The sequence below is a fragment of the Coregonus lavaretus genome, assembly GCF_964263955.1.
Source record: "Coregonus lavaretus genome assembly, chromosome: 1".
In the NCBI taxonomy this organism is placed as follows: domain Eukaryota; kingdom Metazoa; phylum Chordata; class Actinopteri; order Salmoniformes; family Salmonidae; genus Coregonus; species Coregonus lavaretus.
Genome location: NC_139988.1, coordinates 68,567,358 through 68,580,835, shown reverse-complemented (window position 1 = coordinate 68,580,835; position 13,478 = coordinate 68,567,358). Strand labels below are relative to the sequence as shown.

General features: G+C 41.8%; 1 protein-coding gene across 1 annotated transcript in view; it reads right to left on the bottom strand.

Annotated features, from left to right (window-relative positions):
- The window catches only part of kcnh4b (potassium voltage-gated channel, subfamily H (eag-related), member 4b), a gene marked incomplete at both ends in the record, with an annotated part of 69,248 nt that overhangs the window by 45,330 nt on the left and 10,440 nt on the right, over positions 1-13,478 (bottom strand). Inside the window, 3 exons of the mRNA XM_084159000.1 lie at positions 1,249-1,379; positions 1,694-1,819; positions 2,491-2,724. Coding sequence (XP_084015126.1) covers positions 1,249-1,379; positions 1,694-1,819; positions 2,491-2,724 — 491 coding nt within the window. The remainder of the gene's footprint in view (positions 1-1,248; positions 1,380-1,693; positions 1,820-2,490; positions 2,725-13,478) is intronic.

Here is a 13,478-nt window from a genome sequence, read left to right as displayed (position 1 = left end):
GACCATCCGCCACCTCATCAGGAGCATGCCCAGGCATTGTAGGGAGGTCATACAGGCACGTGGAGGCCACACACACTACTGAGCCTCATTTTGACTTGTTTTAAGGACATTACATCAAAGTTGGATCAGCCTGTAGTGTGGTTTTCCACTTTAATTTTGAGGGTGACTCCAAATCCAGATCTCCATGGGTTGATCAATTTGATTTCCATTGATAATTTTTGTGTGATTTTGTTGTCAGCACATTCAACTATGTAAAGAAAAAATTATTTAATGAGATTATTTCATTCATTCAGATCTAGGATGTGTTATTTTAGTGTTCCCTTAATTTTTTTGAGCAGTGTATAATGAACTATATAATGCAGCTGCTGCTAGTGCAGCATCGCCATGTTCAAGACAGCCACAGTAACACGGTTGTCACTAGTAAATACAGCCACAAAGTTACAATTATGGCTAAACCCCGCCCATTTCTACAGTTTATCTTCTTAAAATCTGATTTGAAAACCTAACCCTAACCTTAACCACACTGCTAACCTTATGCCTAACCTTAAATTACAACCAAAAAGCTAATTTGTATACCCAATTTTGACTTTGTGGCTATGGAATCTGACTTTGTGGCTGTTCTAATTGAAACCCAGCAACACCCAGGGGGATGATATAATCAGTTTCCACTCTGACCCCTAACACCCAGATGCCAGTGACCCTGTTCCTTAGCAACTGCCTTGAGTCTCCTGGCAACTATGGCTGGGAGGCCAAGATTTTGCCATTTTAAAGCTGTGACTCCAGTTTCAACATGCAGAGGAGTGAGAAATGGATTTGCAAGCAATCATGTAGCATGTTAGACCACACCAGGATGTAGAACCAACTGTTTTTGTTAGTGATTTATTGACAAGCCCATACAGTTATTAAGAGGCTCTGAACTTCACACATATTAATTAGTTTTATTGGGTCTTTGAAATACCCATTTATCTTTGGAATAAGTTTGAGTATATTAACTTAAAAATGGCCATTATGAATTTGGTTAAAGTTTGAATGATTGTTCTTCCTTGCTCAATAATTATCCAAACTGTTTACATCACAGATGAAATTGAAAGAAAGAAGCAATTTTAGCCGTCAACAAATTAATGGAGATTATTTTAATGAAAGCATAATACATGTATGTAAACCAATTAACCAATCAGGCAATCACGAAACAGCTAATCAACACAATTGACCAATAGAAGAATGGATAGAGGCGGTCCCAGTACTCACACTGCCCAGGTTGACCTCTCTCTTTCCGCCTCTGGAGAACTGGCTGGTCAGATGGTAGATCATGGTCCGCCCCCGCTTCCTGGCCTCGCTGAAGTGAGAGCTGCCACTCTTCCTGCTCCGCCTCTTGTCCTCTGAAACTGTCAATCACACAGTCATCTCCATGATGACTTCTATCTGTTTTTTAACATGCTTGTGTCATGTCACAAAACAATACAAGTCTACAGCTCGGTGTCTATATGATTTATCTATTTAAACAATATCTTTGAAGATAACAAAATGTCTGCCCAACGGCATCATAAACCTAACTATCTGATCAAATGTGTCAATGACAAACAGGGGAACATTGTGGAGATGAAAGCGGAGGGAAAAACGATGGTAAATCATAAATCACATCCAAACCAAAGGAAAATCGTTTTTGGCGAGAGCGATTTGAGGTTTGGCCTACCTTCTTTCTTGTGATGCACTTTGCCGTGTATGTCAGTGATGTCCTTGAATGAGAAGAGGAATAGGACCATCTCCCCCTTCTCATTCTTTATGGGCACAACGTCCAGTAGGCACCAGAAAGAGGTCCCTGAAACAAACAAACCAATAAACATTTATTTAGAAAAAAATAAGTAAACAAATCTATTTAGGACATGATCCATGAGCTTCCTTACATCATTACATGTAATGAACAAATAAATAAATGAATGAAAAATGAAAAATGATACTGCAAAAAATGACATTGGTAAGATAAAAAAGGGTACTGCTGGCAGTAACAGTGATAAAGCAGATAAAGGTTCAGAGCATTGTCCTTAAGAAAAAGCTCTTGCAACCGATTGCTCGTGTTGGCTAGCTAAACTCTCTTGGTCTCCTTGGACAGGGAGAGTTGAAACCATGCAATAGATGTCTAATGTTAAGGCTGAGTTTAGCCAAAGTAGCAATGCAGGGTCTCGTCTGTAGACACCCAGACTATCAACAAACTGCCCATTTGTTGTATGTAGTATGGTGCTGATTTCAAATACTTTCTCAGTGCTTGACTGAGTGTGCCTGGTTTAATGGACTAATAGAGTAGTCCCAAACGGCAAACCCCACCCATATAGCTCCAAGCAAACGCTCAAAGTATTTGAAAGATTTCAAATAGTAGTTGAACCCAGGTCTGCGTCTATGCTCGCGGGCCGTCTCAATCATCGCAATAGAATCTCTTTAACAGACATCCCCATTAAATAGAATATAATTATATTTCTATGGTCTCACTCTCACCGTTCTTCTTGTAGAAGTGGACCTCGGTCTGGTACTCCTCTCGTCCCTCCAGGGCCTTCTCCATCTGCTGTGCCACGTGCTCGCTGGTGTCGTTGCCATACAGGAAGCGGCAGCTGCACTTCTTCTGCATCACTTCGGTGCGCGCGAAGCCCGTCAGCTCGCAGAAGCCATCCGAGCAGTAGACGATGGGGTAGCCGCGGTGGCCCTGCGCGTTGCCCAGCAGGAAGTTGCTGTCTGTGGGGTCGAGGAAGAGAACGAAAATGATTGTTGATCAGGAGTGTTTGGAAATAACTGTTTGGTTCTTGCATGGGCTATATAGACTTACAGTAATAGGCAGGCCTATGCATGGCTAATAAGTAGCCATGCCTGGCAGACCACCAAGCACCAGCCCATCTGACATAAGACAATGCTCTTCTTGCCCTTTCATTCTATCCACACCTCACTCTCCATCTACCCCCTTTCTGTTTCCCTTTCTTTCTCTCCATCTCATCAGCACCATGGACAGTGTCAGCCTGAACAGTACAATGGCAGTCTCGCAGAGTGCTAGTGCTTTATTCACACACTATGGCTAAATTCCAATCATCTTTCTGTCTGCAAGTCTGCACTTGTTCACTACTCCCCACCAATGCAAAATCATTGGATTGTTTTATGCATGGGCAAGAGGGACCAGTCATTTACCTTCAAATCCATGAAGGAAATTAACAAGTGCACATTTATTGGGACACAACCTCTATTCATTTAGCTATGCCTGCAGGCTCTACCACCACAGATTACCAAACACCAATCTCTCAGCCCAGGGGATCAACACATTCCTGTACATGTAGGGATCACAAAACAATATCTTCACATATGCCCAGTGGCAACAGACAGTCTCTTCTCCCTTATTCCAAAGAATCAAATAACTGTGCACTGTAAGCAGTTTGTGGTGTGGAAAAGCAACAGTCAAGTACACCGTGACTGTGTCTGGCACAACTGGCATTTACAGTGCCTTCGGAAAGTATTCAGACCCCTTGACCTTTTCCACATTTTGTTACGTTACAGCCTTATTCTAAAATTGATTAAATAAATAAAAATCCTCAGCAATCTACACACAATACCCCATAATGAAAAAGCGAAAGCAGGTTAGAGAAATTCTGCACATTTATAAAAAATTAAAAAACAGAAATACCTTATTTACATAAGTATTCAGACCCTTTGCTATGAGACACGAAATTGAGCTCAGGTGCATCCTGTTTCCATTGATCATCCTTTAGATGTTTCTACAACTTCATTGGACATGATTTGGAAAGGCACACACCCGTCTACATAAGGTCCCACAGTTGACAATGCATGTCAGAGCAAAAACCAAGCCATGAGGTCGAAGGAATTGTCCGTAGAGCTCCAAGGCACAGATTTGGGGAAGGGTACCAAAAAATGTCTGCAGCATTGAAGGTCCCCAAGAACACAGTGGCCTCCATCATTCTTAAATGGAAGAAGTTTGTAACCACCAAGACTCTTCCTAAAGCTGGCCGCCCGGCCAAACTGAGCAATCGGGGGAGAAGGGCCTTGGTCAGGGAGGTGACCAAGAACCCGATGGTCACTCTAACAGAGCTCCAGAGTCCCTCTGTGGAGATGGGAAAACCTTCCAGAAGGACAACCATCTCTGCAGCACTCCACCAATCAGGCCTTTATGGTACAGTGGCCAGACGGAAGCCACTCCTCGGTAAAAGGCACGACAGCCTGCTTGGAATTTGCCAAAAGGCACCTAAAGACTCTCAAACCATGAGAAACAAGATTCTCTGGTCTGATGAAACCAAGATTGAACTCTTTGGCCTGAATGCCAAGCGTCACGTCTTGAGGAAACCAGACACCGCTCATCACCTGGCCAATACCATCCCTACGGCAAAGCATGGTGGTGGCAGCATTATGCTGTGGGGATGTTTTTCATCAGCAGGGACTGGGAGACTAGTCAGGATCGAGGCAAAGATGAACGGAGCAAAGTACAGGGAGATCCTTGATGAAAACCTGCTCCAGAGCGCTCAGGACCTCAGACTGGGGCGAAGGTTCACCTTCCAACAGGACAACGACCCTAAGCACACAGCCAAGACAATGCAGGAATTGAACCTGATCAAACATCTCTGGAGAGACCTGAAAATAGCTATGCAGCAACACTCCCCATCCAACCTGACAGAGCTTGAGAGGATCTGCCGAGAAAAATGGGAGAAAATCCCCAAATACAGGTGTGCCAAGCTTGTAGCATCATACCCAAGAAGACTCGAGGTTGTAATCGCTGCCAAAGGTGCTTCAACAAAGTACTGAGTAAAGGGTCTGAATACTTATGTAAATATGATATTTCAGTTTTTTATTTTTTATACATTCGCTAACATTTCTAAAAACCTGTTTTTGCTTTGTCATTATGGGGTATTGTGTGTAGATTTATGAGGGGGGGGGGGGGGGGGGGGTTAACAATGTAATACATTTTTGAATAAGGCTGTAACCAAATAAAATGTGGAAAGATTCAAGGGGTCTGAATACTTTCCGAAGGCACTGTACATAATTTAACTATCTCAGTGTTGAAGTAAGGGCAGTGATTTGGATTTATTCTTTAGGTCCTTGAGGAGGAGGGCTACAATGTTTCCAATGTAAAAACATTCAAGTTAAAGACTGAATCAAGGCAAGCTTGACACACACCACCAGCCATTCAAAATTCCAGAGGGAGTAGGCTACACTCGAAGGAGGAGTGCAAGAGTACGACGAAAGAGAGCTAAGCAGCTGACGACACGCTTTAGAAAAACTAGCGCTTTAATTGCCTGTCCCCGACAGTCAGGAAGCCATGCACTGGGGATTTTTCAAAGTGGTGACAGCCTTCACGGGTGTGCAGTGAGCGGCAACAAACCCGCCACAGAGGAATTACATAAAGAGAAGCAGTCAGCAGCCACCGGATCCACCGCCCTGACACCGGCAGTCAATGGAAGTTTTGTGGCGCACGTTTCCTGGCAAGCTGTGTCTTGAGAACCTGACACTTGATTGGCTATTTATGGCCATTTGTGAAAGAGTCTGAGTTGGTGGATTGAAGTGGTTAATTATGAGGACATGCTGACTGTCAATGTTTTATCGTTTTGTAGCTATAAATGTAACAAAACTGCACCTCACCAAACAAGTTCAAAGAGTGTCAAACAATGAGCGTATACTGAAGCACTGCCAATAACTCCTGAGGTCTAGAGAGAAACGCTGACAACGTAACAAATACTGTAGGCCTCCCTGTCCTTTTTACATGCTACCTTGTAGTCCTAACTGTGAAACACTATATACATCTAGCAAGGTAGGCCTATAGCTTACAGTTTATTTTGACAATTTTTTTGGGTTAAGGTTTTTGCTCAACTCAACCCTTTACATCTCCAGCTTATGCAATATGGTCTAACAATACATGCAATAACTCTAGTCAGCAGTATCCCTATATTGTCTCCCAAGTGGGTCAAGGGTACCCCATAAATCACAGTGTAAGAATATCTCGGCACCAAAATGTTGAGCTATTCTGTACTGTAATGTATTTTTCATTCTCTGATACTAACTAACCATGTTCACTTGCGCTGTCATCTTTAGTGTCAGATTTGCAACTTTTTCATTGATGCAACTGCCCCAATTTAATAAATTGTAAATACAGGAAAACCACACTGCTGGTTCAGTCCGAATGTTAATGCTGTTAAACCCAACACACCCCACAAGTTCCTCTTGTGGATTTTGTCATTGGGTATTGACACAGATATTGACCTGAACACACCTATCCTTAAAATCACAGCACAGAATAAAGATTCTGAGTGAACCCACATTGTGGTTGTCTTTTAGCTGTGATAGATTGAATTGAGCCTGTTGGAGTATTTTTTGAATCCAAACATATACTTTTGTTGTATTGTTTGCTAGCTGGCTAGCTAGTTCTCATTGACCACCAATGTTGCTAATGCTAGCTAGCTAGTTAATATAACTTGTTTTCTCCAAATGTTTGTTAGCTAGCTAAGTTATATTATGAATATAACTAATCTGCTGTCGACATCATGATACATTTTGAGAGCACTAGTTAGCTCCAAAAGTGGTTTGTAGCTTTGACTGCATGCTGACAGTGCATGCAAAGCATCCAGTGGCTAGTCCCACTACAAAAATAATTTTACCAGGTTCCTGTGAAGCAATTGTAATGACAGCCCAAAACAACATACCCGAGAGTCTCCTTATCAGCAAGGTGTGTTTAATTTAATTATGTATTAAAAACAAGATTGAGGTCATTTTGAGGGGTTTTCTTCAGTGGTTTGAATGAGGAATTGGGCTGCCCGGGAAAATGTTGTCCGAGTTTGCAACAGTAAGGCGAAGGGTCAATTGTTGTCAATAAAGGCTTTGTGTTTCAAGCTTAAAATGTGTTAAGCCTGACAGTGTATGCCGCTGTCTCATGTCTGAAAATATCAATTTACTTCACTACTAAGCTTCTTGAGAACTAATATACTGTAGGCTACAGTGTGGTTATCTCGAAGATCACTGCCAAGGCTGGGAAAAGAGGCAGTAGTTGCCTTACAACAGAGAGGGGCCATTTTGAAGTCTGATAGAAGCACACTGACAAAACACCCAAAACATAGTAGAGTACAGCATAAGTGCACAATGTGCATCATCAATTGACGAAAACATGCTTGTGTGTGTGTGTGTGCATGTGTGGGTGAGCGTGTTTGTGTTTATACAGTGCTGTGAAAAAGTATTCACCCCCTTTCTGGTTTTCTAAATTTGTTGCATATTTTTTATACCAAATCAGATCTTCAACCAAAACCTAATATTAGATAAAGGGAGCCTGCGTTTACAAATGACACAAAAATATATTTACTTACTTCATTTATTTAATTAACAAAGTTATGGAACACCCAATTCCCCTGTGTGGAAAAGTAATTGCCCCCTTACACTCAACAACTGGTTGTGCCACCTTTAGCTGCAATGACTGCAACCAAATGCTTTCTGTAGTTGTTGATCAGTCTCTCACATGGAGGAATTTTGTCCCACTCTTTCATGCAGAACTGCTTTAACTCAGCAACATTTGTGGGTTTTCAAGCATGAACTTCCTCAATATCTCAATTGGGATTAGGTCTGAACTTTGATTCCAAAACTTCAAGTTTGTGCTTTTTAACTATTTACTTGTAGACTTGATTGTGTGTTTTGGATCATTGTCTTGCTGCATGACCCAGCTGCGCTTCAGCTTCAGCTCACAGACGGATGGCCTGACATTCTCCTGTATAATTCTCTGATACAGAGCAGAATTCATGGTTCCTTCTATTAAGGCAAGTCGTCCAGGTCCTGAGGCAGCAAAGCATCCCCAAACCATCACACTACCACCACCAGGCTTGACCATTGGTATGAGGTTGCAGTGTTTGGTTTTCGCCAGACATAATGGGACCTATCTCATCCAAAAAGTTAACTAAAGTTTGCCAAAAAGCACCTGGAAGCACCTGGATGATCATCAAGACTCTTGGAAGAATGTTCTATGGACAGATGAGTCAAAAGTATAACTTTGGAATGGCCTAGTCAAAGTCCAGACCTAATCCCAATTGAGATATTGTGGCAGGACTTGAAACAAGCAGTTCATGCTTGAATACCCACAAATGTCACTGAGTTAAAGCAGTTCTGCAAGCAAGAGTGGGCCAAAATTCCTCCACAGCGACATGAGAGACTGATCAACAACTACAGGAAGCGTTTGGTTGGAGTCATTGCAGCTAAAGTTGGCACAACCAGTTATTGAGTGTAAGGGGGAATTTACTTTTCAAACAGGGGCATTGGGTGTTGCATAACTTTGTTTATGAAACAAATAAAATTGTTGTCTTTTTTTTGCGGTTTCCCTTTATCTAATATTAGGTTTTGGTTGAAGATCTGACAACATTCAGTATCAAAAATATGCAAAAGTAAAGAAAATTAGAAAGGGGGCAAATACTTTTGTGTGTGTGTATGTGTGTGTGTGTGTGTGTGTGTGTGTGTGTGTGTGTTTGCCTGTGAGCGTGACTGTGTGGGTGAGCGTGTTTATGTGTGTTCCGCAGTGTCTCAGTCCTTGACCATAATCCTCTTAAAGATGCACTATGCAGAAATCGCTTCTCCATTTCCTGGTTGCTAAAATTCTAATAGTTTATGTAACAAAACAAGCAAGTATAGTGTATCATTGTACCATCTGAAATATATTTTCCATAACCAAAAATATTTTCTTTTCAGCTGTTTGGAGCTGGTGTACAAAACTGAAAGTAAAAGATGCAAAAACAAAATGTAAGATTGGGAAGAATAGAAATAGCGCACATAGAACAGATCTACCACTTGTAAGACTTGCTTTCAATGAGAATGACAGATCTATAACACACATTTCAATGTGAATTTGGTCGGGGTTGCCCATAAAGTTACATACTGCAGCTTTAAGGATCTTGCTTCGAGGATCTTGCCACTATATAATTTAATTACACATCTGTACAGCACAGAACTGTAGATTGGAGCTAGATGCTAATGGTTACAGCAACAGACTGGAGCTAGATGCTAATGCTAACAACAGGTCCTGTGTAGCTCAGTTGGTAGAGCACGGCGCTTGCAGTGCCAGGATCGTGGGTTTGATTACCACTGGAGCCACCCATACGAAATTGTATGCATGCATGACTGTACAGTGAGGGAAAAAAGTATTTGATCCCCTGCTGATTTTCTACGTTTGCCCACTGACAAAGACATGATCAGTCTATAATTTTAATGGTAGGTTTATTTGAACAGGGAGAGACAGAATAACAACAACAAAATCCAGAAAAACGCATGTCAAAAATGTTATAAATTTATTAGCATTTTAATGAGGGAAATAAGTATTTGACCCCTCTGCAAAACATGACTTAGTACTTGGTGGCAAAACCATTGTTGGAAATCACAGAGGTCAGACGTTTCTTGTAATTGGCCACCAGGTTTGCACACATCTCAGGAGGGATTTTGTCCTACTCCTCTTTGCAGATCTTCTCCAAGTCATTAAGGTTTCGAGCCTGACGTTTGGCAACTCGAACCTTCAGCTCCCTCCACAGATTTTCTATGGGATTAAGGTCTGGAGACTGGCTAGGCCACTCCAGGACCTTAATGTGCTCCTTCTTGAGCCACTCCTTTGTTGCCTTGGTCGTGTGTTTTTGGGTCATTGTCATGCTGGAATACCCATCCACGACCCATTTTCAATGCCCTGGCTGAGGGAAGGAGGTTCTCAACCAAGATTTGACGGTATATGGCCCCGTCCATCATCCCTTTGATGTGGTGAAGTTGTCCTGTCCCCTTAGCAGAAAAACACCCCCAAAGCATAATGTTTCCACCTCCATGTTTGAAAGTGGGGATGGTGTTCTTGAGGTCATAGGCAGCATTCCTCCTCCTCCAAACATGGCGAGTTGATTTGATGCCAACGAGCTTGATTTTGGTCTCATCTGACTACAACACTTTCACCCAGTTCTCCTCTGAATCATTCAGGCAAACTTCAGTTGGGCCTGTATATGTGCTTTCTTGAGCAGGGGGACCTTGCGGGCGCTGCAGGATTTCAGTCCTTCACGGCGTAGTGTGTTACCAATTGTTTTCTTGGTGACTATGGTCCCAGCTGCCTTGAGATTATTGACAAGATCCTCCCGTGTAGTTCTGGGCTGATTCCTCACCGTTCTCATGATCATTGTAACTCCACGAGGTGAGATCTTGCATGGAGCCCCAGGCCGAGGGAGATTGACAGTTATTTTGTGTTTCTTCCATTTGCAAATAATCACACCAACTGTGGTCACCTTCTCACCAAGCTTTTTGGCGATGGTCTTGTAGCCCATTCCAGCCTTGTGTAGGTCTACAATCTTGTCCCTGACATCCTTGGAGAGCTCTTTGGTCTTGGCCATGGTGAAGAGTTTGGAATCTGATTGATTGATTGCTTCTGTGGACAGGTGTCTTCTATACAGGTAACAAACTGAGATTAAGAGCACTCCCTTTAAGAGTGTGCTCCTAATCTCAGCTCGTTACCTGTATAAAAGACACCTGGGAGCCAGAAATCTTTTTGATTGAGAGGGGGTCAAATACGTATTTCCCTCATTAAAATGCAAATCAATTTATAACATTTTTGACATGCGTTTTTCTGGATTTTTTTGTTGTTATTCTGTCTCTCACTGTTCAAATAAACCTACCATTAAAATAATAGATTGATCATTTCTTTGTCAGTGGGCAAACATACAGATTCAGCAGGGGATCAAATACTTTTTTCCCTCACTGTAAGTCGCTTTGGATAAAAGCATCTGCTAATTGTCATATGTTATTATTATTATTATTATTATATTAACAAACTGGAGCAAGGTGCTAATACTAACAGTAACAAACTGGAGCACGATGCTAACAGCAACATACTGGAGCTAGAAGCTAATGCTAACAATAACAGACTGTAGCTACGAGATGCTAAGCTAACAACAGGCTGGAGCTATGCTTAGAGCAAGAGACTGCTATTCACCTTATGCATACGAGATGCTAGGCTATATAGAGTCAGCCAGTGTGAATGTGATACTCAAAGCACACAGGAGGAGGGCCATGTCACAAAAGCTAATTGCAACTCCTAGTAAAGAATGAGCAGGCTCGGAGCAGCATTGTGATGCCTGTCTTAACATGTATTTAAGCTGCCTAGCTGGGTACGTAGCATTCTCCCTTGTCATTAGCTGAGGTTAATGTTATTGTCTTGTTCACAATGAACATATTTGCACCGCAAGCAGTGACCTGCGCAATTGGCCTACACAGAGTTAACTCAATGCCAATATCAATCAATCATTCAATGTAATTTCAATTAACCAATCAAAATCAAGGTAAAATACCCATATTTAGCAAAATATATTTAATCTAAAACAGACTGTATACTCTGGAGCTAACCTGGTACTACAACAAATTATTCACCCTTGAAGCAAAATACCACAGAGGATGGTGTTTCTATGATCCCATCCCTCAGCTTCACAGACACACACACACACACACACACGTGTACACACACACACACACACACACACAGAAAGAGACAGAAGTAGCTAACCCAATCACTTCAACTGTCCACTAGCTGTCATAGGCAGCTCTTCTATTCAACCCTTAGTGCCGGCCCTCAGACCCCATTCATCACCCAGTTAACAATGATACCACCTGGTTCAATCTACTGCAGCCACTCGCCTTGTCCCCTCTTGGTTTATCTGCCTACCGCCTTTTAAAGAAAAGTGTGAGGGGAGAAAATGAACCAGGCTCTTATCTCGGCTCACAGCTGCCCTATAACCATGCTACCCACAGGGTGACTACTGCCTCCCTGCCTGCCGCTACTGGGGAGGTCCGACTGGAGTGTTGACACTGTGGAAATAGACACATGAACAAATAAACACACACAAACATACATACATACACACCCACATACGCAAATACACACTCAATGCTGCAGATACACACTTTCAGCCGTGGGCACTGTGCCACCCAGAGGGTTTCTGTCACATAGGAGCTCGTGGAGCATTTGAAAGCACTGGCGTCCAGTGGCAAGCGCTTCAGACATCGATTGCCTGCTGTAGCCTACTCATCTTTTTATTGTGCTTCTGACCATAATGAAGCAAACAAAGTTCTAAGGGAAGACCACTCAAATGAGGAATTGAAAAGCCATCTCTGACAACAAAAAAATGAACAACTCTTACAGTGAGGGGATTGCAACAGGCCTACACAAATTCTGAACTAGACAGACAATCTGGATCATGTGCACAAGTGACTCACTCATAACAAGAAATTCTAAACACCGAAAAGGCACTGAGAAATTAACTCAGTTGCCCTCTGTGTTGTGGTTTTTAATGAAGAAGGTTTGGCTTGTGTGTTTGTTTGGCCCCTGTGGAAGTGGCTTTGAGGTTCATGCCTTGACCCTTTGGAACATAGAGAGGAAGTGAGGGCCTCCCCTGCTCCAGGCAACTCAACACACTGATACTGTCATTTGGAGATAGACATCATAAGCTTATTCACGACTGGACAGGAATCGCACATCAAAGCTACAAGATAAGAAAATGAAAGCGAAGGAAAGGAGTACAGTGCTTTTGTGATAACCTTTTGTGTTACAGATTTATCTGATCTTTAAAAATGACATAGAGCATCTGGTATCTCCTTCCAGTCACTTAGTAACACAGTGACGTACACACAATAGACCCATCAATCAAAGCTTAGGGCGTCTCAAAATATATGAGCCTTCTTACTTTAGGCTACTCATCCACCTATATTGGTTGTGCAATATAGTGCTCTGTAACGGGACTCGTTTCCTACAATGAATAAAGATAATTATATCATACATTTATATCATTAATTTGAGGAGGGAAGGAAGTTTGAAAATTGGTAACGTGGACACACCTAATATTTGATAAGATAACAAACGCATGTATTTACTGTGGATTGATTTGATAACCTTTCCAATGCAAGGTTGCTTTTATATCAATTGTTTATGTGCTCGGCCAACTGTTTGTTGAGAACTTGAGCTGTAAAGTATTTGGGGGCTCGTTCCGGATTGTAATGAAAATAGCAGAAAATATGTACAGATGCAAATCATCATGTAATAATAATAATTATTATTATAATGTGTTAAGAAATGTTTTATTTTAGATTTTTTTTTCTTCCTATCAATTAAGTATTTACAGTATACTGTTTCATTACCCGAGGCTCACAATCACAATCCCTAATCAACATTAGTGGATTTGCGCTTGATGCTCGGAAGACAGCTTCTGAGCCTTCATTATAGTGGTTGACTCACTGCTGAGAAAAATACAATTATGCCCTTCTATTAACAACTATGCCAATTACACACACTAACATCAACTCTCTCGTGCTACAATTACAGTGGGGGAAAAAAGTATTTAGTCAGCCACCAATTGTGCAAGTTCTCCCACTTAAAAAGATGAGAGAGGCCTGTAATTTTCATCATAGGTACACGTCAACTATGACAGACAAAATGAGGAAAAAAAATCCAGAAAATCACA